The sequence below is a fragment of the Neophocaena asiaeorientalis genome, unplaced genomic scaffold, assembly GCF_003031525.2.
Source record: "Neophocaena asiaeorientalis asiaeorientalis breed wild unplaced genomic scaffold, Neophocaena_asiaeorientalis_V1.1 scaffold59, whole genome shotgun sequence".
NCBI classification, from domain to species: domain Eukaryota; kingdom Metazoa; phylum Chordata; class Mammalia; order Artiodactyla; family Phocoenidae; genus Neophocaena; species Neophocaena asiaeorientalis.
In genome coordinates, this window is record NW_020174268.1 from 4,211,262 (window position 1) to 4,237,751 (window position 26,490).

A 26,490-nucleotide genomic window follows, 5' to 3' on the forward strand; every position below is an offset into this window, starting at 1 on the left:
GATTCGGGCTATTAGGAGCAGTGTTGCTCTGAACATTCTCATGTAGGTTTTACATACACGTTTCTGTTGGGTAAACCTCGGGTGGAATCATTAGGAAGGGCCATATGTTCGATCTCAGCAAACCCTGCCTGTTACACTCCCATTAGCAGGTCATCATACAGCCAGGCCAACACTTGGGATTTCTGTTGTCTTAACTTTAGCCATTCAGGTAGGTTTGTAGTGGCATTTTTTTGTTTCCATTTCCCTGATCTTATGAAGTTAAGCACGTTTTCATGTATGTATTAGTCATACTTATGTTCTATTTTGTTAAGTACCTAATTGAATCTTTTGCCCATTTTTCTGTTGGTTTATCTTTTAAAAAATGAATTTATGGAGCTCTTTGTATATTCTAGATACAAGTTCTCTCAGATACCTATATTGTAAGCACCTCTACCCACTACATGGCTTGCCGCTACTAGTAATGGTGGCTTTACTGTATCGTATTGTTTCTTAAGGGTATCTTAACGAGGGTTTTACAGCATTTATAGTGATCCAGGAAATCTGTCAATTCCTTTGCCTCCTTTTATATCTGATTCTGTCAGGTGACTTTTGGAAGCAAACAAAACTAGTATTAGGAGTTCATTTGTAGGTTATTTGTTGTTTACTATAAAGTCATTGAGATGGTTCCTTATTGAGAGACTTTGAGAATTTTTTCTGGTGGGGGAAACATCTTACAGGTATATATGAGAATTCATACCTCCCCAGGTCAGTATTTGTGGCACATAAAAGCAAGTTAAAATTTATTGGCTCCCTATATCTCCTCCATGGTCAATTCTGTATTGTAACTGAAGGCTTTTGTCTTTATTAGTTATCATTGGCTATATGTTAGCAATCATTTACTGAGTATTTAAATGTTTCTGCATTTACCCTGCAAAAAGGCAAAGCAACTCTTTTCTTATAATGGTGTGCCAACTTGGCAAGGTAATAGTTCCCAGTTATTCAATTACACACTAAATCTAGGTGTTACTATGAAGGGATTTTGCAGATATGATCAAAGTCCCTAATCAACTGAATTTAAATAAGGAAGATTATCCTGGATCATCTGGTGGGCCTTACTGTTAGAAGGCCTTAAAAGCAAGACTGAATGAGGCTGAGAGAGAAGTTCCACCTGTGGACAACAGCTTCCGCCCAGCCCACGGAGTCTCATCCCGCTCTTGGACTTCCCTTCCTGATGGCCTGTCTTTTGGATTTTGGACTTGCTTAGCCAGCCCTTCCAATCACATAAGCCAAGTCCCTGTAAAAAAATCTCTTAACCTACATATCTACTACTAGTTCTGTTTCTTTGGTTAAATCCTCAACTAATACAAAGATCATAGGATCACACAACTGTTTTTCTTTACAAAGGAATTACCAACAAGGTGCAAAAAATTTGTGAATTAAAAAATTTGTCTTGTTAGAGGACACAAGTCTGTTTAGACTTAGAACCATTTTGTGTGTAGCTCACTGTAGGGCTCAATCTTGACTACTGATATTTATTTTTATTGTTTAATTTTTATTTATTTGGCCGCTCTAGTGTAGCTCACCGTAGGGCTCAATCTTGACTAATATTTATTTTTTAATATTTATTTATTTATTTGGTATTAGCTGCAGCACGCGGGATCTTCGTTGCCGCGTCCAGGATCTTTTAGTTGTGGCACGTGGGCTCTAGTTCCCTGACCAGGGATGGAACCTGGCTCCCCTGTATTGGGAGCACAGAGTCTTAACCACTGGACCATCAGGGAAGTCCCTTGACTACTGATAATTTAAATAGTACGAATTAAAAAATTTTAGTACTAATTCACATTTACATAGTACTTATTTTATAACTTTAAGAACCTGATGTCTTCCTCAATTACCATGTAATACACATTCTTATTGAATGTTTAAAATGTATAACTTTTGTGCTCTTTTAACAGAAAAATATATTTCTTTTAAAACAACCAGGGGACTTCCCTGGCGGTCCAGTGATAAGGACACGGTGCTTTCACTGCTGAGGTCCCAGGTTCAATCCCTGGTCATTGGGAGTGTCCATTTAAGTTTTTAAGGAACACACTTTGGTATTTACAAGTTCTTGGCGAGCTCATCAAGCTAAATTTCTGCATGTAACTAAAGGAAAATATCTTCTACAGTAACATATGAAACAAGTTTCCTTATCTAACTAATTTCAGATTGAATCTGGTATTTAATTCCAGTCTCTTGAGAGAGGTCCATAAACCAATGTCCACAAATCTATCTGACTCAACAGGTAAGAAAAGAAATATCATTGATTGGGCTCCGGAAATACGACTTCTAATCTTAGTTCTCGCACAAATAACTGTGTAATGATGGGGAATTCATTTGACCTTTCTGACCCTACTTGCTTATTCAACAACTAACAAATAGTTATTCAATTCAGTGACTACTAGAAGCGCGCCAAGTGGTTGCTAGACACTAGGTGTGTAACAATGAACAGGAAGAAGACAGGCCACGCCTTCAGAGGCTCAAAGTCTGGAAAGGTGAGGAGTTTAGGCTAAACTACCTTTAAACTCTCTGTTCCAGAGTTAGCATTTAGTGATTTCAATGGGATTATATTCATATTCTGTGCCCTGAGGTCAACACAACAATGATTTCCAAATTACCTCGAGAAAACTGTGAAGTATTAAATATTTCCCATGTGAACACTGGTAAGGTAACTTTTTAAATCAGAAGCAGGTTTGATATATTTATTTAGAGGGTGATTCAACTACAGAATGAAGCATTTTTGGCACTACAAAATCCAATGTTTTAAAATCTTTTTTTCCTTGCCAGTCTGTTTATTACAATTTTATCATCCTGAAGAGATTCTCTTATCCGAAGCTTTTCAAGCATTCAGGTATTTTGCATGATGTCTGATGTGATCGGTAATAAAGGTTGCAATGAAGTAGTAGCTATGATCATAACCCTAGAAGACAAAATAGAGATAAGACATTTATCTACTATTCAGAAAAATCGATATTAGGTACATTAAATATATCTTGCATGTCACTTAGTTTGCTTATAAATAATCAAACTGTCACAACATGTGGAAGGTTTATAATCAAAGTAAAGCTTATTACACTTGTACGTCAACATTTTCACTGAAAAAAGAGTAGTTGAAAAAAGTTCTAACTCACAAAAGCAATGCACCACCCTCAATAAGGGAATGTTAAGATACAAAATAAGCACACATAAACAATACAGAAAGAACACGAAGAACGCCCAAATGCCCTATCACTGGGAAGTTAAACACAGCCATCATAAATCACGTTAAGAATTCGACCTCCTGCATGGTAAAAGCATATTGTACCTTTATCTGAGGAAAAAGGAATAATTCATTACACTCTGACATCCCTCAGCAATAAATCAAACTGGGTAAAAAGTCAGTAAACTTTTGAAAACTACCATGAAGCAGAGAGAAAATGTGCCAAGTAGTTGAGTTGAAACAGATTTCTATCTGGTGAAATAAAATCCTTGATAGGTAATCAATGGTAAATGGAGAGGCAATCCTTTCTCGGAGTGTCCTCTGAGTACAAAATAAGTAGCTCTCAAAGGAAAAAGAAAAGAAAAATAGGGTGGGAAGAATCAAAGAGTTAAAAGCCAGATAATTTGGGGGACAGCCCTTACCTTGCCAAAACACAATTAAAATACAAAATAGAATAATCTGAGAAAGATGAAAGTCTAAGATCGAGCGAATGGTCTCTGATGGGAGGAAAACGGAATTTTTCTAAGCACTTAAGAAACAAAAAAAACCTAATAAAAATATCACCTGGGTTTCAGGGAACAAGGTAAAGTCCCTAAGGTTTTGATGAATCAGTAAATGTTCTCTACCTCTTAGTTGGCAGGGGTATGCAGTGCGTATCTTGGGAACAGCAGTTAATAAAGAGTTCTAGTTTAAAATCATCAAAGTAACTTAAAAGCAATCTGTCTTCTATTTTCAGTGCCCAAACTGTGGAAGTGAATCTGACATGAATGTTGTCAAAATTAAGGCTGAGCCTTGGAACTCTTTGGTTTCATGTCTCTCGACGATCAGACCAGTCCCAGTTAAATTAGTTAAATTTAGAGCTGAAGGACAGTTTCTTACATAAAGAAAGTTAAAGAAAAGCATTTTCCACCATGGAATTCTTGAGTCGTTAAGAGGCTAAATATGCCCATGATTTTCAGGCCACAAAACCTGTGAAATATAGTGCCAAGTACCCGCCATTTTTCACCGATGATAAGATGGATCTGACTGAAAACAGGTGTAGATGCCTCGAAACACTTGTTAACAGAGAGCCTAACGCGACTGACTATGCTGTATTTTCATGTTTAGTCGCACGTATGTTCAGTGTGGTGCAGTTTCAGGCACATAGTGGGTAGCCACTATTATTATTATTTGTTATTATTATTTTATTAGAGAAGTCCCAGAGTAAACTAAAGTGACAACTTTGAGCTCTCAGGGGTGTATTGCAAGACAGCAGTGTATTTCACCTAAAATACAAAGCAAATGTCCTTCCACAATGATATTTAACTGAAGGTCTACCTTCATGAGAAAATAGAAAATGCCTGTCATGAGGAACCAAGAAAGATTTTTTAAAATATCAACATAAAGGCAAGAGAATACATTTGAATTACTGCCATTCTGGTAGATACAAGACGTTTATATAATTAGAACTGACTGTGTCATTCTTGATGAGTTTCAAGCTCTGCTGGTCAATATTATTAAATGGGGGTAGCTCCCTTCATCGAATTCTTTGAATTGGTTTGTATGTTAAGCAGCTTGTGTAACTACGTTCATTTAGTGACACTTGAAAGGGCCTTCATTTCCTCTTCTACCTCACACTTGAAATGGAAAAATCCTTGGTAGCAAAACTCTCTTAGAGTATAAAAATAAACGAACTCATTCTTTTATTCTTTGCTCAGTTCTCAAAAAAAGAAGCAGTGCTTCCGTGGCTATGTTGAACATTTATTCTAACAGGCAATATTTTCCTACATATTTTCCAGACCCAATTAGCAAAGCTCAGATATGAATTCCCGAGTTATGAAGTCTCTTCAGAGTACAAAGAAGATGGCTGAAAGCTGCTCATTTGTTTATTCAATAAGCACTTCCTGAGGGTTTATGTGCCAGGTAATGGTGCTAAGCATGGGGATACATATGAGTGAGAGAGCCCTGCACTTCTAGAATTCTGTGCCATGTTCGTACTCTTCTCTAACAGGCAGGCACAGAGGCCAAAACAACCTCTGAATCTTCAAAAAGCGCCTGAGACTTGAGAAGGTACTATAGCCTTGCTTCAATGTTGGTTTCTGGAAGTTTCCATTAGGTCTGAAACTGACAATGTTTCTTCACTATATTACTCCAATAACTGATAATAAGACATACTAGGCCTTTCCTCTTCAGACTAAGACTTGATCTGTGTATATTGGCTATCAGAATTCTGCTACCTTGTGTATTTTCAATTTAGATTCACTGAAGTGAAAATAGAAAAAGAAAAAATTATGAAGTGTAATAAAAACCAAATTAATATCCCTATAGACTACACTTCCCCCTCAATTTTTTTTTGACAATTGATAGAAATGTAGATTGTGAGCATTTAACACCATTAAAAAGAGGAAAATGAATGAAGTTGGGTAAACCATGTACATGATTGCAATAATTTTTTTTCCTCCCTAGATCACTTATTTATATTACCCACTATTATTTTCAGCTTATTTAATCCTTCACAGCTCCCACTTCATAAAGAAATACAGATCAACTGTACTTATAATCAAGTGCCCTCAGACCTGAGGTAATCTGAAGTCAATGGAAGTTGGCTTGAAAATCTGAAAAGTTGCTTCCCTGGAGCCAGTGCCCAGGTATGTCCATTCAGTCGCTCATTCAATTACAACAAACCTAAACATAATCTGCTTCAGACTGTATAGTTCAGTTTTAACCTGTCCATGCTGGAAGGAAAGTGAACAGAAAATTGTGCCTGAGCTAAAAACTGTGACTGATGATTTCGATACTTTCTCACTTTTTTTTCTTTTTTAAAGAGTTGAATGCTTTGTACTGACTCTTCATTAAGTACAGACAACTACGTTTTTCAGTTGCTTGGGATTTAGTCATTTTAGAAATAAGTTGATTTATTTTCTGCCCCCAAGAATTTCATCAGTGTTCTAACTCTGTTGTTTTTATAACAAACTCTAGAGATTTTTCAGTCTTTGTTGGCAGGATGAAACTTGGTTGTTGGTGGTAACAATGAAATTTCCTGGCACAGACACAAGGGAAGCAGAAGAGGCAACAACGCCACTAGAGCCAAGAAGTTAACGTCATTTGGAAAAAACATGCTTTGTTACATCACTTAGGGTAATAGTTAATATAAACATACTATTATGTTTATAATCAAATTTATCAAGGTTGATTATTGATCTAAAACATGTAGTCCTGATGATAAGTGTTCAAATTAATCTAAAAAAATCTATTTCTATATGATGGATACCCACAGACAAGGTATACATAATGTATTGGTTTTGGACATATTTTCCCACATGATATATATGTATTGTGTACATGTTAAAAATATCAAGGAGATTAAAAGGACATCAGGGAGATTGCTAAGATCTGCTGCATGAGTTAGACAAGTAGCAGCTTATGCACAGCTTCCCCTATGTCAGCTCTAATTCCATCCCTTGGCTCTTCAGGAGTACTGCTTTGCCTTGCTTTGGAATGGTTAGACAGATGCAAGGAGGATAGTATTTGCAATCAGACGACCTTGCTTCCAGGCCTGGTTCCACCATAAACTAGCTGTGTGACCTTACATAAGTAGGTTACTTTTCTGAGCTTGTCTCCTCATCTGTAAAACAGATGGCTAGGAGTCATGCATGAAAACCCATAGCAAATGTCATACTTAATGGTAAAATACTGAAAGCTATTCCTCTAAGATCAGGAATAAGACAGGATGCCCACTTTTATCACTTCTATTCAACATAGTACTGGCAGTTCTAGCCAGAGCAATTTGCAAGAAAAAGAAATAAAGGCATCCAAATTGGAAAGGAAGAGGTAAAATTATCTCTGTCCATAAATAATATGATCTTGTATGTAGAAAACCCTGAACTGCTAGAGCTAATAATTCAGCAAAAGCAGCAGGATAAAAAGTCAAACACAAAAATCAGTTGCATTTCTATATTCTAAAAATGAACAATCTGAAAAGAAAATTATGAAAACAACTCCATTTACAACAGCATCAGAAAGAATACAATACTTAGGAATTAACCAAGAAGATGAGCTACTTGTACAGTGAATAAATCACTGCTGAAAGAAATTAAAGAAGACACAATAAATGGAAACACATCCCAGGTTCATGGTCTGTTAAGGTGTCAAGACTACCCAAAGCAATGTATATATTCAATGCAATCCCTATCAAAATCCCAAAGGCAATTTTTGCAGCAACAGGAAAAACCATCCTAAAATTCAAGTGGAATCTCAAGGGAGCCCAAATAGCCAAAACAATCTTGGAAAAAGAAGAAAAAAACCTGAGAACTCATGCTTCCAGATTTCAAATTTTTCTACAAAGCTACAGTAATCAAAAAGTGTGGTAACTGGTATAAAGACAGACATATAGACCAATGGAATAGAACAGAGAGCCCATAAATAAACCCTGGAATATATGGTCAAATGATTTTTGACAAGAGTGTTAAGCCATTCAATGGCGAAAGGATAGTTTTTTCAACAAATGATGCTGGAATCCACGTGCAAAAAAATGAAGTTGAATCCTTACCTAACACCATATTCAAAAATTAACTCAAATTGGATTAAAGACTAAATGTAGGTCCTAAAGCTATAAAACTAACTATAAAACTCTTAGAAGAAAACGTAGAACAAAAGCTTCATGACAATGGACTTGGCAGTGGTTTCTTGGATACGACACCAAAGGGACACGCAACAAAATAAAACATAGTCAAATTGGACTTCGTGAACATTAAAATATTTTGTGCATCAAAATACAACATCAACAGGGTAAAAAGGTAACCCACAGAATGGGAGAAAAACATCTGCAAATCATTTATCTGATAAGGGATTAGCATCCACAACACACAAAGAACTCATAAAACTCAATACAAATAGCATTCAATACAAAAAGCAACCCAATGAAAAAATGGGCAAAGGACTGGAATAGACATTTCTCAAAAGATATACAAATGGCCAATAAGCACGGAAAGATGCTCAGCATCAGTAAGCATTAGGGAAATTTAAATCAAAACCACATTACCACCTCACAGCCACCGGGATGGCTACTATCCAGGAAAAAAAAAAAAGAAAAGACGTGTTGGGGAGGAGGTGCAGAAACTGGAACCTTGTGCACTGCTGGTGGGACTGCAAAGTGGTGCAGCCGCTCTGGAGAACAGTAGGGAGGTCCCTCAAATAACTAAGACTAGAACTACCATATGACCCAGCAATCCCACTTCTGGGTATATAACCGAAAGAACTAAAAGCAGAATCCTGAGAGATATTTGTACACCCATGTTTATAGCAGCATTATTCATAATAGCTAAGACTTGGAAGCAACTTAAGTGGTCCCCTGACAGACGAACGGATAAGCAAAATTTGGTATATGCACACAATGAAGAGCCTTAAAAAGGAAGGAAATTCTGGCACATGAGACACGGATGAACCTTAAGAGGACTGTGCTACGTGAAATAAGCTAGTCACAAAAAGACAAACACTGTATGATTCCACTTATATGAGATCCTCAGAGTAGTAAGAGACACAGAAAGTAACATGGTGGTTGCCAAGGGCTGGGGGCAGGGAGAAATGGGGAGTTGGTATTTAATGGGAACAGTTTCATTTTACAAGATGAAAAGAATCGTGGAGATGAATGGTGGTGATAGCTGTATGACATTATGAATGTATTTAATACCACTGAAGTGTTCACTTAAAAATAGTTAAGGTGGTAAATTTTATGTGGTATTGTGATATTTTAGCACCACAACAAAAAAAGTTGAAAAAACCCAAACAGGTGGATAGGCTAGGAATGGTCTCTCATCTGGTCATATAAGGCTAAAATGAGCTAATGCTGTGAAAACATTTTTGTAAACTGAAATATACCACATTACACATTGATCTAGATTTATTTGAACACTTATCATTATATGTTTTAGATCAATGTGCCTGACATATTACCCTTAAACATGAATAAAAATGTTTAAAAAAATCACAACCATGTATAATTTTCAGTGTTCACTTTTCATCCTGAAGTAAAAATTTTGTTTTTATTATGTTCTGAAGCTTATGAATACATAATTAAAAAAAAATAAAGGTAGAATTTCTTTAATTATAGCTGTATTAGCATAGAGTTAAGTGAGTAGTGAATAGTCAAAAGTATTTTAGTCAAGGAAAATTTGCGAACCAATTGAAATTCAGTAATTATTCTTAAACAACTAGCAAGTAGCACAACAAATAGATTAGCACCTAACTCAAACAATATAAAGTGCGTGCGTGTGTGTGTGTGTGTGTGTGTGTGTGAGAGAGAGAGAGACAAATAATACACAGCTTCTGAGGCTAAGATGTGTACATCAAGTGAAGAGTAATGAAGGCGGAAGCTTGTCCTTTTATTTTACTGCAACAATAGTCGCATGTGTCAAGAAAGATATACCCGATAATGTTGACAATTAAGTACTATTCAAGCGTTAACTTCGTGTTATTTACTGATTTTACAGTGGGACAGGAAATTGTAAATACTTTTCACTGTCAAAAGCTTTCCTATTTCTATGGAATTTGGTCTTAGATATCATTAACTTAATAGGAAGGCTTTCATTTTAAATGTCTTATTATAATTAAAAAATACCTTACTAGAGGTAGCTTTTCAAATTCTAAAATAAAATTAAGAAGGTACTATGGAATCTTGTTATTTTTATAGTTAATTTAGAACAAGCTAAGGTTTCCTAGTACTTGCCTCTTGTAATCTGAAAACAACAGGGATTTTCTTTTCCATACAGGCAGCTATGAAGTTATCAGGTAGTAGCTGTCCATCTGAAAGGAACTGGTCATCTTTTCCTTGATCAATTAGTATATCCAGCTGAGTACCTGGGCAGGCCTTCACAAGATGGGTAGCATCATAAGCCTATAAAAAGGGGAGAAATAATGAAAAATAAATTTGAAAGTGCCCAGAAAGATATTCTGCAGAATCCCCTATACTAGAACTGAATAGAAATTTAAAGTCATTTCAGCTCTAAGGCTGATTAAATTGAAAATATGCTTTTAAGTTGGCTTGTCTGGTTTTTATTTACAGGCCTTCAGAATTCTATCGTCAATTACAGCTTCTTCCCTACTTTCAACCAGTCCTAGACCAACGGCAAGAATTCTATATCTCAAGTATTCTTCATAGTATATAGCCTTTTTTCTTCCAAACCTTTAAGGTTTAATCACCTCTCAACTCCAAGAAAACCAATTTGTTTTCTTTGTAAATCCTTTTACAAACTGACTATTTCTTCTAACTCCATTATCTTTTTCTACTTCCAAATATTCTCTATTTCAAATAAATAGTCTATTTTTTGTCCCTTCTTTTTGACTAATTCCAGACATAAATCTCTCTTTTGCTATCTGCTGAATGGCACCAAATGTCTATCTCCAGGAACTTTCAGGAAGACTTGATTTGAACAATCTGAATCATATCAACAACTCAAATTTATTATGTGAGGAGCTGCCACTAGTTACAATTTTCTATTTTACCATCCATCTTTAAATATTGATTATTCATGTATATTCACTAATGACAACTTTTATGCATTGATCAAGACACACAAAAACCAAAAGATTTCCCCTTCTAAAGTAGCATGCTTTTTAAGACTTGCTTTTTTTAATCTTAAAAGGAGAGGGTGGAAGGACACCTATAAAGTCCAACTAGTTCTAAGTTCCACGATTTCATAATTCTGCATGGCCTCCTTATTCCAAGAGTAAATTCAATGATAGCCTAAACACTGCATAATTAAAATAGTAAAATCTACTGCCATTTGGAGAAAAATGATACAGATTCCTTTATAGGGTACCTCTCCCCTACTTCTCCCAGTCAGTTGGTCTTTTACTCAAAACTTCTGTTAGACCATAAGGCCCCTGTGGATGGGAAAGGGTCATCACCTTCTTGACATAAGATCTCAAAACCCCACACAAACTCTGCACATGGTGAGGACTCAAAACACTGAGGCACAAGCACCGTCAATGCACTGTCCCCAAAGTAACTAATAGTAATAATTTTCAGCATTCTTCCAATATAATAAAAATCTAAGACTAAGCAAAATAAAACTCTAATGACTAAAAGATGAACCTTCCAATTTGTCAGAATTTCAATGACCAATCTTAAATAAAATAGGGGTCCATGTGTAAATGACTTTGAATAAACAGCAATAAGACAAAAAAGGTTTTTTTCCCACTCGACGATTTTCTACTTGCTAACATGCACATGATGATGCGTTCGCCTGCAAAATATTCAAACTCTTGGTGGAGTTTTCAGACAGCCCATTTCTGCACAAGAGCAAATCAGTCTCAGGAAAAAAGGGCCGTTTTTATTTTCACTTAGAAGCATCTGCTCCTATGCGTGAAAAAGCAATCTTACTGTTGGAAATATTCTCATAAATGTATATTACATACACAATATCTATTTTTAAAAGCTTTGAAGTCTAGAATTTAAAATCCAAATGTGAGAGATGCTAGACTTTGAAACAGATACACAAAATAAAAAGCCAGGCCTTGGAGTTCTTATCATACAATTAAGCACACAGTTAATATGAGATAAGTCTAAATTTAGTAATATGGGGTATTTTTTGTGATGTTAATTTAGAAAATAAACATATAAATGAATCATTAGCAGAAAAAAAATGTAGCCGCAGAATATCTCCCCTAATTCAATGCAATTGAAATACTGTTCTCTGTTGTTGTTATTGTTATATGTATATACTTTAATTATTTTTTGATCTGAATCCTTAACTTGAGTAAGTTAAGAATATAACGTCTGTAGTGTGTAGCTTTTTAACAAATTTGAAAACTTAAGAATGAGTATGAAGACCGCCATCCAGTACCTACCTCCCATTTACTTTGATCTGTTCCCAAATATCCACTAAAGGCTTTTTTGCCCCAAGGACAGAGCACCGGGTTGCAAATTGGAGCAAATGCTGACACAGACTTCAGAAACAAACAAACAAACAAATTAAAAACAAGTTTTATTTTGCTAAATTGAATATGAACAGGTATTTACAACTTGCTTAAAAACTCTGACTTGCCATGAAAATCCCCGTGACCAGTTTTCCTTTTGCTATATTATGGGCTTAGATTATATGCCTCTCCAAGATACCACATCCTTCGTGTGTTCTAATAAAAGAGCTACATTTTCATTAAAGAAGGCACAAATGAAAGTTTATGTTCAGCGTTTCTACCCATTTTTTCCACTTAAAACAGTGGAATAATCAATTATTAATCAATAATAACTTTTAGGGAAAAAAAGCCTAGAAAACTATAGTTTGAATAGAAGCAATGAAAGCTGCTTTATAATACCTCTAATAGACCAATGAGAAACCACTGGGATAAAATTCCTATACTTCTGATTCTGTAGCATTGTATTGTATGGTCGAATTTAATGCTCTTTCCCCACAAACCCCTTGAAATTCCCAAGACTAGAAAAGTTTAGTCCCAATACTAAAACAACAGTATCTTAATTTCAATCTTTGAAAGTTCCTAATATTATACTATTCAAGAGAAATATCTGTCACTAGAAGCTTAGGTAATCTTACTTTGTATTTTCCGGGGTTCTTCAAAGCACAAATCAGAGCTCCATGGCCCCCCATGGAGTGGCCAAAAATAGACATCCTTTGGGGATCCACTGGAAAATTGGTATTTATGAGTTGTGGAAGCTAGAGAGAATTTAATAGTGGGACAAGAGATATGACAGAAATAAGTTTAGGCTTTCTCAAAGTCATCTAAAATAATCAATACTTCCAAATTCACAGTCTTAAAATGGTTCACACTAGTAAAGATTAAAAAAAAAGTCAGACAGACAATGATCATTAATATATCACTGGAGAATATACGTTACATCTTCCTTAGAAAGCGACTTTAAGAAGATAATGCAGAAAGAAACTTTAAAATGTAAACTTTTGATCTAGTCATTTCACTTCCTGGAATCTCTTTCTAAGGGAAAAGTCCTTATGGGTAAAAAATTATAAACAAAGATAATCAATGCAGTAATACGTATTATGGTAAAAAAAAATATGTAAATATATAAATAGCCTCCATTAGAAAAAATTAAATCACAGCATATGACAGAATATTATACAATTATTAAAATTATGTTACAAATAGATCAGAATATTAGAAAATATTTATATAATTAAAAAAAGAAGAAGATAAAAATGTTTTACTATATATGAAAACTAGTCATAAAAAATGTCTGGAATATACGAACATATAGTTGTTTGGGGTGACAGAATTATGGGTGATTAAAATTTTACGTTATCGTTTCTGAGTTTCTATGATGTGTACATTAACAGTTAAAATCACAGAAAAATGCATGAACTGCACACATATTAATAGAAGCAGTGCTTTACCACTTATCCTTTTTGATTTTAATCACTATGAAATATGTCTGGATGAACCAGCTGCCAGAAAATACAGTTTTTTCATACACTGTTTTCTTTGGATAACCTGGGTGGTGTATACAGGTGTCAGTATAATTATTAAACTCTTTAAAATTGTACGTAGTGTTCATTTAAATTGCAGAAAATAGTACTATAGTACTTGTAAACTTTGGAATTTTTACCAAGATAATTAACAAATATGGACCCAATAGATTCAACAATACCATACCCTAGTTTAAAATTCTCGGCACTGGAAGGACTTTGTGTCCCAAATCAAACTTTTGGCAGTCATCAACTAATAATTACACTGTAAATTAAATTACCTCCTCCGTTACATACGAGTACATTCTGTAGTTAGTTTTCCAAGGATCTTCAGTAGCATCCACGTAAAATCCAGCCCCAGTGCCGAAGTCCCAGGTCTCATCTTCTCCTTTAATATTGCAGCCACCTATTAAGGAAAAATCTTGTGGTTTCATCTACTCTGTAGTAATGGCCCATGTTTAATAACACACTTTAAAATGAACCTGAAATTTCACTTGCATTAGAGCTGTTCACCAAGTATTGTGGGCTCTCTGCGTTTTGGGGCACATACCTCCTTGCCCCCTTGAGTGCGGTCATGTGACTAGTTCTAGCCAATGAGGCAAGAGAGGGAATGGCCCTCTAGGCCGGGGTATTCACTGGCTTTCTTCACTGATGGAGCTCCCTCCTATGTATTCTGAACATATCTTTCCTCACTCTGTTTTACCTGTCAAAGGGCTTATACTCTTTTTATCTTTCAGAAATGCGTTGATTCCTTCTCTGATGCCCCTCCTCATTACCAACACTTCTTTACTTCTCTGTACCGCTGTGATCTTAGAAGGGAAGGGGAACAAATGCTTGTACGCAATTCACTATTTTGAACTGAAGATGTCTCCTTATGTACTTGGGAATCATTCCATCCCGTTTCCCCTATTTACCCATCCCCCAATGGGATTTTCTTATATTCTATTTTAACTAATTACATTTTATTTTATATCCTTGCATACAGTTAAAAGGCCAACCACTGGGATTCTGAATAAAATTATAGTGATACGTAATTTGATGGAAATGACCTCTTCACAATAGTCAGTCTACCCATCCAGGAATATGACATTCTTCCACTTACAACAATTAGGAAATTTTATGTTTTTTTAAAAAATAAATCTCCATACTTTAAAAGTTTATGCCAAGGCATTTTATATTTTTGATGCTCTTCTGAATTAAACATTTTATTACATTTCCTGTGACACATCTTACTTTTACATAATATGGATTGTGAAAGGAAATGCATTACTTCCAAGGCCAGCCATTCAACTTCCAGATAGTTTTAGCTACCATTTAAATTCCATTTCCTGACTCTTCTAGGGTCCCCAAACAAGTTTCAATTATCTGATGGATTGAATTCTCAAATATTTGATATTCTCATTTCTCTAATGTAAACATTATAATCATTTCTATTAAAACTAATACTTGTTTAACTGTATGACTATTTGATGACTAACAGAAATGAGAAAAGATAATTACCACATGACAAGGCAGTTTACCCAAGGAATAAAAAAAATTATTTCCTATGCATTGTAGGTTATTTTATATGATACATTATTAATTGAGTTGCTCAGTCTCTGTTTTAAAGGGCCTTAGTGTCTTAATCTGTAAAATGGGAATAGCAAAACTGTCCTCTCTCATAAGAGTGACGTTATGAGTAAAATTCAGTGAGGAAAATATACAGCATGGTATTTTAGAGTCATGATGTTGCTTGAAAGATTGATAAATAGCAAAAATATGAAATGAATTGTGCATTATTAGAACTTAAGTCTTAAGGATTTATATTTTTACAAAGGACCTCTGGAACAAGAACACTTACGAGGGCTGGTATCTGGAGCAATGACGACAAGGCCATGTTCCGAGGCAGCTTGATGATAACCAGATTTTGATATAAAATTTTGTTCTGTGCAAGTTAAACCTAAAGATCAAAAATATTGTTATCTCATGATATGCTGTGAACTGTGAACGTTATAAGCTTTAATCTTCTTATAACACAGAAAACAAGCTCACTTATTAGAAAGTTTTTTCTTTGTTTGTTTTAAGAAATAATGCTGAAAAAGACACTAAAGTTTCCCTTCTCATAAAATACATAACAGTATTAATCCAAGAACTGTCTTAGGTTAAATGCTCCCATAGCTGTCCTTTGAAGGTCACTCACTAAAATTTCAATTACTGAAATCCTTTGGACCAGGTGTGTTTGGGAATTTAGAATTATTCAAACTGTAGAATGGCAATATGGCGCATTAAACAAATGTTATTACAACCCTAATGGTGTGTTATTCTTTTAACAAGAGATATGACTGCAGTAGCTCTCACCAGAAACAAAAGGTAAAAAGAACAGGAGAATAGAATACAGCTTTGGACCATGAATCAGAAAACGTGTTCACTCTTTTATGTGACCCTGGGTAATATATAATTTCCCTGGTACTATGGTTTCCTATTCTACAGGTTACATGATTTCTAAGAGCATCTTTAGCTACAGAATACCATGTTTCTAAAACAAACATGTAATGTGTTGTTGCTTTTGGCAATACCCTGCTCTTCTAGCAAAATTGGTTTGCTTTTTCCAATCAAAGAAATTAGTTGTTGAGTTAAAACTAGATAGGCACATCAGAAAGTCTACAAACAATAAATTCTGGAGAGGTGTGGAGAAAAGGGAACCCTCTTGCACTTTTGGTGGGAATGTAAATTGATACAGCCACTATGGCACAGTATGGAGGTTCCTCAAAAAACTAAAAATAGAACTACCATACAACCCAGCAATCCCACTACTGGGCATATACCCAGAGAAAACCATAACTCATAAAGAGTCATGTACCACAATGTTCATTGCAGCACTATTTACAATAGCCAGGACATGGAAGCAACCTAGGTGTCCACTGACAGATGAATGGATAAAGAAGATGTGGCACATATACATGATGGAATATTACTCAGCCATAAAAAGAAACGAAATTGAGTTATTTGTAGTGAGGTGGATGGACCTAAAGTCAGTGAAGTAAGTCAGAAAGAGGAAAACAAATACCGTATACTAACACATATATATGGAATCTAAAAAAAAAAAAAAAGGATGGTTCTGAAGAACCTAGGGGCAGGACAGGAATAAAGACGCAGACATAGAGAGTGGACCTGAGGACACGGGGAGGGGGAAGGGTAAATTGGGACGAAGTGAGAGAGTGGCATGGACATATATACACTACCAAATGTAAAACAGATAGCTAGTGGGAAGCAGCCACATAGCACAGGGAGATCAGCTCAGTGCTTTGTGACCACCTAGAGGGGTGGGATAGGGAGGGTGGGAAGGAGATGCAAGAGGGAGGGGATATGGGGATATATGTATACATATAGCTGATTCACCCTGTGATACAGCAGAAACTAACACACCATTGTAAAGCAATTATACTCCAATAAGGATGTTAAAAAAAAAACTAGGTAGGCACTTAATTTTTACCTTTTAAAATGAAATACTATTCTCATTTTTAAAGACTGGTATTTGGGGCATATCTTTGAGGAAACATACATAAGGGAGGATTTAAATCAAAGTTATAAGAAGCAATTTTAAAGAAACAAAAATAGAACGCTATGACATAATTTGGTTTCTATGAGTCTCTTATAATGTCTGCTTCTAAAGATGAAGTGCCAATGTCTTGTGAAAGAAAAGTTAGCATAGAGGTTCAAAATTACTCTCTCACAATCCATTCAAGAATCTTTAACATTCACCTCTGATTAAGAAGCATTAGTATTCTTTTGTGATGTTCCAGATTGTAGCCAGAGAAGGTGAGTCCAATTAAAATATTTCCGAGAACACTGCAAGAAGTTTCTTGGCTGTGGTTTCTAATTAGCATATCACAGGTGTCCTGGTTTTACCTAATACTGTTCTATTTGAGTGGTAAAGTCTCTAAGAAACACTTCAGTAGGAACAAAGTAAATAACTTTTCTAAGCTCTTGTCACTGAGTCTAGAACTTTATATTCTCTGCTGAATTACTTGGTCTAATTGAAAAAGAAGTATAATAAATGTAATTCAGTAGGTCTGAAATTATTCTTGGGATAAAGTAAGAGTAGACTATGACAGGCTCCTAAAGTCTTTTATAAATGGTTCAGAAGGCACACCAATAAGTGAAGATTAAAGAATAAGATTAGCTAGTTAAAAAGAAAAAGAAACTCCTTTATAAAACTCAAAGGCAGAACACTTACCAGACAGCCAATATAGTGCAGGGCATTTTCCAGTTTCTGCCTTTGGTGGTAAATAGATAGCAAATTTCATTTTGCATTTCAGTTCAACACTGTAATTTTAACAGTCATACATACAAAAAAAATCAGTTGCCCTGATTGTCATCAGTCAAGACAGAAACATAAAATAAGTGATTTAATGTCCAAAATAAGTGATTCCACCAACATTTAAGGAATATACCATAGCCCTTAAAGAAAGAATGAGGCCAATTTAGCATACTGATCTATTGATATTAACCGAACTGAGCCTATGCTGTGCATGGTACACAGTCATTCTGAGCAGGCTGAATTAAAAGAATAAATGTAACACCCTCAATGCAGCACTAAAATTATTAAAAGAAAAATTGTTTCTAAAGAGATATATGAAATAATAAATCAGCTTTTATAAAAAATGAATTCTAAAGCTCTTAAACTACATGTTTGTTCATGGGCACTGAAATGCATCACGTCCTTAATTTGCTTTTTATCACTAAGAGTTTATTACCATCACCAATATCAAAACTAGATAAGATAAAGCTGATAAAAATCACAGGTATTTTCTACAGGTAAACAGTAATTCAGGCAACAGAGATCTTTCATGGGCTTATTTAAAGAATCAAATAGACGGAAGCAGAATTAGAGATATCTAAAATTGTATCTTCTTAGTAGTTACCTGTCATGTTCGAAAACTTTCTGCAATCCCCCAAAGCACTTGTTGCTGGAAATCTGTTTCAACGCCATTCTTCTCCTATTAGTGAAGATTAATCTCATTAATTTCTAGAGAATCAGTTCCTAAAAAATTTGAAACAAAACTAACTGTTTTCGGGATAAGTTATCTAAACATGCAACTGTCTGCCACCCTGAATTTTTTTCACATGCTAATTTCCTCTCATAAATAATATTATGAAACTAATTTTGATACTTACACTTGGTACTCACTTTAGGAAACTTTAGTACTTTGGAATGTCATTACTAATTTATTAACAAGCTTTTTTGTCTGTATGACTGTGGACTGCCCCAAATTCTTTTTACTTATTTTTTTGGCTGTGTGCGTGGCATGTGGGATCTTAGCTCCCTGATGAGGGATCAAACCCATGCCCCCGGCAATGGATGTGCAGAGTCTTAACCACTGGACTGCCAGGGAAGTCCCTTTCCTTTTTACTTTTTTCCAAATTCTTTTCAGAAAGAGGCAGAATATAAATAAGTTATTAACTTTAGCTTAGAAGATTAAAAATTGTTAATAGTTTACCAGTTAACTAACAAAGGAGGCAATGGTATGACATTATGGTTGATATTAGAATGGGAGGAAAATGGTATAACAATAATGATTTTGAAAATAATAACAGGTAACATTTACTGAACACAGTGTCACAGGCACTTTCCTACATGTTGAACGAGATCAAATTACTCATCCTAGGAGAGTGTTTCTGAGAAAGTGATATACAATTTTCAGATCAACATTTCTCCTTTTAAAACAAACCAGCAAGTAAAACAAAACCCTGTCCTGAGTGAATTAAAAGTACAGCTTGTCATGGGGAAATTTTGAAGTTTAGTACTTCTTTTCTCTCCAACACATCTTTAAAGTTTTCACAAATAATTTTAAACTTAAATGTTAAAATACCACACATTATTAATTTTTAATAATAAATACCAAAAAAACTGGAACACCATCTTTATGGTAAATACCTGTTGAGTAAAGAGAAACCAGACTGATTCTGATTTGTATCTCTCGAGGAAGGATTCCCTTCCCCTCCTTATTACAAATCACTAAATCGTACAAACTAAATAAAAACTCCTCAGATACCAGGCACAGGTATTACCTCTCTGGTGGTCTTCTCAGTGAAATGTTCTACTGTACACTGATCAGTTGTGGTGTTAAGGTTACTCTAAAAAGATACATAGCAATAATCTTAGGAAGCTTATTTTGGAAACATCTTTGCAAAATTCTAAATAAGATTAGTTTCAATCCTACGTTTAAGTAATCTCCTCAATAAATCCAAATACTGAGCTTTGCATTGGAAATGTGGGATGTGAACCAGAAAGTCTGACATCAGAGCCCCTACTCTCCTGCTATGCTTTCCTGCCTCCTGAGAGGGTTTTTAAATACTCACAAAAAAATTTTTTTTCAGAAAAGACTAATTTTATAGCATTAGGGTATTACAATTATACACAGAGGTAGAATTACCTTCTATTCACAGGTTTATGCTTTTAACCTTCAAAAGACCAATTTTTAAACAAACTGCCCACAAAATGTTATTAATTATTGAATATTAACTTCAGCTATTCTTGTTTATGACACTATCTTAAATAATGAATTAACAGAGATAGATGTATACTTTTAAAATACATACACATGAGACCAAGGAAAAAAATTTACCTGAATTATTCTTAAAGGAAATCCTATTTTTTTAGATCTAGCAGGGACTATGTCTGCTTTCCCAAAACATGGTACACTGAGCATATATCTAGTACGTGAGAGGTACCTAATAATTATTTGTTGAATTAATGAATAAATTTTTAACTTCTAACTACCAATTATGTGAAAGTTTTTAAAATTAGCTTATTCTTTACCTCTATTGTTTTTATAGTTTGTTATTCATCTATTTTGGTAATCCGTAACTAGTCTATTTCTTCTGCTCTTTGAATGTTCTTAATTAAAATTCAAAATCAAACACTTTCCATTGGGCCAGAGAAAACAAAGTTAAAATACTGTTTTTTAAATTGGTAGAATGAATTAATAAAAATAAAATCAAAGCTTTTAAAGTTTTTCTTCCCCCTAACTACCCATTTTAGAAACTATCTTCAATTGTCAATTAAGAAAGTTGGGCTCGATAAAAAATAAGACATAAGCTAAGAACTAGATATGATATACTATGATATATGAAATGATATACTAGGTGATTACATTTTTCACTAAAATTTTTCTATGGGAAAAATAGCATATTTTAAACCAAGTTACTAGATTTTTCATTCAACTTCCGAAGTAATACATAAAAATAAAACTTTAATGTACCTGTCCAATTGCTACTTGCTTTTTTATCTGCACCAAAGGGTAGATGATCCTGAAAAAAAGATCAAATGGTGTAGAAATGGGACATACTTTTCACAACAAAGGTTATACAGACATGTATAGTACACTACACATTCTCAACAGAGACATCTTCCTCTTGTGAGGTAGATGACTACCTACTCTGGGTATGGCAGTGTCAAAAGGGCAGCTGATGGGACAGCACCATCGCTTTGCCTCGGCCCATAATCTAAGTACCTTAACACCTATTTTGCCACAAGCCCTTGTGTTTGGTTAAAAACTTCTCCTGGAATAAGAGTCCTATGAAGACAGTTTTTTTTTTTTTTCTTTTAAATAAACAGAAAAAGTTTTAGATTGCAATTTGAAAGTACGAGATACAGTCAACTGCTGAGAGTGAAGAAAACAGGAGTGGAGACGAGAAAAGCAGAGAAAGATAAAAAGAAGCCTAGACTCATCAGCTAAGGGTTGTAGGTCAAACGTGTAACGCGGGGAGGATAAAGAAGGGAAGAGATGACGGCTTAAGGACTACTGGGTTGACTGGCTAGAAAGGACGAACTGGTGAGAAAACTGACTGGGCTTATGAAGGATGGTGAAGTTACTGATACACAGAAATAAACAAACAAACAAATAGAAATGTACGTAGTGTGCACCAAATGTGTCATTTGTCTGACACGTTTCATTTTGGTTCTAGAGAAACGAAGTTACAGAGTAGAATAGAATAATAAAAAACACCCTCCCCCAAGAAAAACAAAGGCAAAAAAAATTTCACAGTGCCAGTCTTCCTAGAAAGTCAATGAAATGTACATCAATATTCTTCAGAGAACAAAGTTTCTCTGGATGCATGGTACATGGAAAGCCAAAGAGGTAAAAAGTATCAAAGTCATCTTTACTCACAAAGTATCCATTCCCCCAAAAGGCTAAACTGTCAAATCTTACTTTTCTTCCCTTTACTTATTGAAGTTAAGTGTTATTTATCTCCAGCAATCTGTGTTCTTTGTGTTTCACCCATTCTTTCCTTCTTTCCATAAGCCTCAAAAGTTTTCTATCTATCTCTACCTGGGTTTTTGTTCTCATTCCCTCATGGACTTTGATCCATTTCTCCATCTGCAATGTGTCCCACCCCACTGGCTCTCGATAACCTACACAGGCCTTCCCAACATCACCCGATTATGGAACTGCTTACCATCACTTCCTTGTTCAAATTCTCTCCTCCGTGAAAAAACAGGATTCCATTCCCTAAGTTTCCGCTCTATTTTTGCCTTGAAACAATATAAATCTGCCTCTCTTGATTCAATCGTTCTCAGGCATTGGTGCCAGAATTTAAATTTCTTGCTGGACCCTTCTCACAGGATGTGCCACAGGCTAGTAAAACTCAACGCATCTAAAGTCAAGCTTCTGTCTCCTACCTTCAAACCAAGTGTTTCTATTCCTTTTTTTGCTTCTCTTTTCATCTATGCCTGTCTTGCCCAACCTACATTTGAAATGTCTTAAAGTTACCCCGTCTCTGAATTCCCACTGCCACCATCCTAATTATACACAAGAAATTAAATTTTCCTTCCTACTTTGTTTCCTTCTTGTGTGTCTCACTAAAATCAATCCTGCATTGGAGGCCTAGGGCTTTAATCCATTTAACTTACTGCTCAATGGATCCCTATACACGACACATCTTCAGGCCTAACATGGTCTACTTGGAATTACTAGTCATTTAAATTTATTTTTAATTTTATTTTAAAAATTGTGATTAAAAAACACATAACATAAACTTTACTGTCTTAACCATTTTTAAGTGTATAGTTCAGTAGTGTTAAGCACATTGTCAATTTTAAAACATGGTTAGCTTGCCCACATTAACTAGCAGATGAAAAATGCTTGCCCACTTCCAGGATGCTGCTACAGGTGTCCAGAACTAATCCCGCTCTGCTGTCAGGGCAGTAGTTGAAAACCAATAAGTCACTGAAATGGAAGATAGTGTCAATAATTATGCAATTTTTTAAAAGCTTGATGCCATTAAAACTTCAGAAAATTTAAACTATGAACTGACAAAAAGGATGAGCAGCACTCCATATATACTTTGGTCACATTATTAACTGTACTATGCATAATCGCTTTTCCTTCATAATTCACATGGCTTGCCCATACATGAATTTTTAATCCACCCTGGGGAAAAACATAGCATCCATGAACTCCAAGCACCTTAACTTAGCTCTCAAAATTGTCTTCAATGGTCCCACAGTATTTTTCTGGCCTTGTTTTCTGTTATCTTAATTTAGTCAAACTCAATTATGTATAATTCTAGCATAGCCTGGATGTTTCTACTGGGTGCCAAGGTACAATGGTTTTTTAGAGCAGGTTGTGGAGCCAGACCCTCCAGGTTCAAATTCTGGCTTCACCACGTACTATACACGGTAGTTCTTTGGTAGTAGTGGTCGTGACTTCGGGCAAACTATGTCATCTTTCTATGCCTCATTTCCCCATCTGTAAAGTAAGGATATTAATAGGATCAGTTTGATAGGGTTGTTCCCGGGACTGAGTTAATTCACGTACTTCGAACACTGCTGGCCATGATACGCACACAAACGTTAGCTATTATTATTCTTGCAACCTCGAATGCCCTCCAAGGTCCGCGCAAATGCCATCGCCCTGACGACCCACTCACAGACGACCGCCAGACTGACTACACAACTGACACCGCATTTACAAATACGATCAGCCTTCCAAAGTGCTTGCAAGCCTGTGCGGAGAAGCGGGATCCCCAGGTGCCCGGGCCCCTGACCCAGGCGCCCGTGGAGGCTGCGAACGCTTTGGGGTCTGTTTCCTCCATGAGCGAGGTACCCATCCACCTGATGCAGGAACAGCTACGCAAACGTAGTGGGGTATTTGATAAACCGGCAGATGCCCTCAGAGACCGCACGCCCGAGCGCCCCGAGTTACACATTCTTGGAAGCTCAATGAGGAAAAGGGATCCGGGAAGAGGCCGAGCCTCGGGACAAAGTCCTCGGCTCAGCGCCCCTCCCTCGGCCTCCGGCCACGGCTCGTCGCGCTCCGGGCCCGGGTCCGCGTTCTTCGCGATCGCACCCACGCGACTCGCCGCAGGCCTCAGCGTGCGCCCCGACCGGGCCCCGCCGTGTCACCGGGGCAGCACGAGACCCAGACGGGCCGAGGACATCCGGGCCTCTGTCCAGACCTAGCCTTACCTCGGGCCGCGTAGGGAAGAGGAGCAGCAGTCGTAAGGGAAAGGCGGGGCCTCATCATGGCCGCCAGGGCCACCGCCTCGGCCCCGCCCCTCTAGGGTCCGCCCCCTCTAGGCCCGCCCACTCCGGGATCCTAACTCCCGAGCCACTTCTCCTCAGCCCCGCCCTTCATCGGTTCCGCCCCCCACTGTCCCCGCCCCCTCCCTCGCCTCGCACTTCCCCGCAGCGCTTTGTGGGCGGCTTCTCCTTTTCTTGACGCGAGTCCTACGTCAGGGAGCCGCCGTCCGCCTTGGCCCAGACTCTTACCAGCGGGGGCAGGATAAGGCCCAGGCTTGAATGAACGTGAGTTCTGGCACAGCTTAACTCGTGGAAAATGTTTCCACCGTAGCCTTTTGAAGTTATTTAGAAACCAGGACATAATTTCAAACCTCCTCCCCCTCGCCAGCCCCAGTCGTTCCAGTTCACCTACTTGGTAGCTGGAGTGAAATAGGAGCCATTTAAAAATCTCCTGTGCTGGAAACATAGTAGAAGCTTCCCCAGTGTCCTCTTTTCTCCCTTCTCTCAATGTTAGTTGAATTGAGCAATACATTGTAGGTTGCTGACTTACAACAGATGCTCACCCTTTTGCTTCTGTTGCCTGATTTAACGAAATTGTCAGTGTACTTTGCCTGTTGAGAAAGTTAAACATGATTACCAAAGAAAATTTTTTTAACCAACAGCTAGATAGACATATTGTAAATAACATCTTCTGAAAGACAAGGCTGGTTTTGTGGGCATGCAACCTGTCCAGTGGAACAGGACCTCAGAAAGACGCTGAGGTCCTAGTTTCTTTCCTGTGCCACATTATTAATAAATTCTGAAAGGGCCCACATATTTCCATTTTGCACTGGGCCCTGCAAATGATGTGGCCGATCTTCTGAAAGGAGTGGTAGGTGAAGTGACCTCTATTGGAACCTATGTTATAAATATGGATGCCACTCAGGAGACTACCTGTCAGCATTTGTCCCTGTGGCCCAGGCCTATTTGGCCATAGTGACCTATGGACTGAACTAATCTGTGGAGCTGTGGATCGACTGGAATTCGGGCTGAAGGTAGCATTTATTTAATCAAAATAATATTTTTATTCTGAGGAAGCATTGAAATGAAAAATTCATTTTACTTTCTACTATTTTTTTAATTAATTATTTTAAAAAATTTATTTTATTTATTTTTGGCTGCATTGGGTCTTGGTTGCTGCCTGCGGGCTTTCTCTAGTTGCGGCGATCCGGGGCTACTCTTCCTTGTGGTGCACTATTTTTTAATACAAGTCACTGAAAATGGAATTTTCTTCAAACTGAGTTTCACAACTAAAATAGAATACCCAAGTTTGCAAGTTATTTAGAACTGATAGGAAATATTTGGAGAAGCTTAAAGGGGATTTATTTAATAAATTGATTGCTCTGGGGTGCAGACTAGCCTAAGAACTGTGAGATCAAGTCTTTTACTGAAAGGTTCTTGTGTTGATACAGTGTGATGATAACCGGAAGTAAAATTTAAAATTTATTTTACTCAACATAAATGCAATTATAATATATAGCTCCAATAAATTTCTGTTCCTTCTTTAATATTATATATATAATTTTGTAATATATAATTTGAAAAGATATAAGTGTGCACCCCCCCATATTCATGGCAACATTATTTACAATAGACTATACATGAGAACATCCTAAGTGTCCATTGATGGATGAATGGATGAAAAAATGTGAGATTTTATGTATATGTGCACAATGAGATATTACTTAGGGATATTACTTTCTTATCCTTAAGAAAGAAGAAAATCTTGCCATTTGTTACAAGATGAATGAACCTGAGGGCATTATGCTAAATGAAATAAATCAAAGACAAGTAGTGAATCATGTCATTTATATGTAGGCTCTGAAAAGCAGTTCAACATGATGACATAGGAAGAGCCTGAACTCACCTCCTCCCAGAGACACACCAAGTCTACAGCTACTTATGGTACAGTTCACTCCGAAAAAGAAGTGAAAATTAGCTGAGTAACTCCTTCACATCAGCAAACACATCAAAGCAGGTAGGAAAGGCTGAGACAGAGTCTCACCATAAACCCAACCCCTGGCATGGCAGCCCGCAATCCCAAGGGACCTCACAGACCCTGAGCTTCTCCCCAGGAATGAAGGGTTATCCCCTGCTTCAGGCACTCCAACTTTTAAGACCTGCAACTGAAAAATGAATCTCCCAAACATCTGGCTTCGAAAACCATGAGAGCCAAAAGGCTCTGTTCTCCTCTCTTTCTTAATATCTCAACATCCCCAAATTGATACCACTTTCACCTTACCTGTCTTTCACTAATTTCAAAGCTTCACAAAGTAAAACTTACATATTCCCACTTTCATGATTTCAGTTAG

The 26,490-nt window shown here is 36.5% G+C and overlaps 1 protein-coding gene across 15 annotated transcripts; it reads right to left on the reverse strand.

The window, feature by feature from the left end:
* Positions 1-2,687: 2,687 nt before the first annotated feature.
* Positions 2,688-24,174, reverse strand: ESD (esterase D). 15 transcript variants are annotated; one of them, XM_024755403.1, is made up of 12 exons: positions 24,086-24,174; positions 22,769-22,844; positions 20,877-20,925; positions 19,684-19,749; positions 18,537-18,611; positions 17,849-17,937; positions 15,473-15,571; positions 13,914-14,038; positions 12,748-12,867; positions 12,044-12,142; positions 9,921-10,088; positions 2,688-2,938 (listed from the first exon to the last, which is right to left on the reverse strand). In XM_024755403.1, exons 5-12 carry the CDS (start codon positions 18,602-18,604, stop codon positions 2,858-2,860), a joined length of 849 nt encoding a protein of 282 aa, XP_024611171.1. In that variant the 5' UTR covers positions 18,605-18,611; positions 19,684-19,749; positions 20,877-20,925; positions 22,769-22,844; positions 24,086-24,174; the 3' UTR covers positions 2,688-2,857. The 15 variants fall into 15 exon arrangements, with proteins under 15 accessions (XP_024611171.1, XP_024611173.1, XP_024611168.1 ...); XM_024755405.1 differs by having other exon boundaries at positions 22,738-22,844; XM_024755400.1 differs by having other exon boundaries at positions 22,075-22,844.
* Between the last annotated feature and the right edge of the window lie 2,316 nt (positions 24,175-26,490).

What these genes read in the sequence shown, in the direction of transcription:
- ESD (XM_024755411.1), bottom strand. Translation starts at nt 18,604, where the DNA reads ATGGCGTTGAAACAGATTTCCAGCAACAAGTGCTTTGGGGGATTGCAG. An exon ending in TGCACTATATTGGCTGTCTG is followed by an intron (nt 15,572 to 17,848) that starts GTAAGTGTTCTG and finishes TTTGATCTTTAG; the next exon opens with GTTTAACTTGCACAGAACAA. An exon ending in AGAACCCCGGAAAATACAAA is followed by an intron (nt 12,143 to 12,747) that starts GTAAGATTACCT and finishes TTGTTTCTGAAG; the next exon opens with TCTGTGTCAGCATTTGCTCC.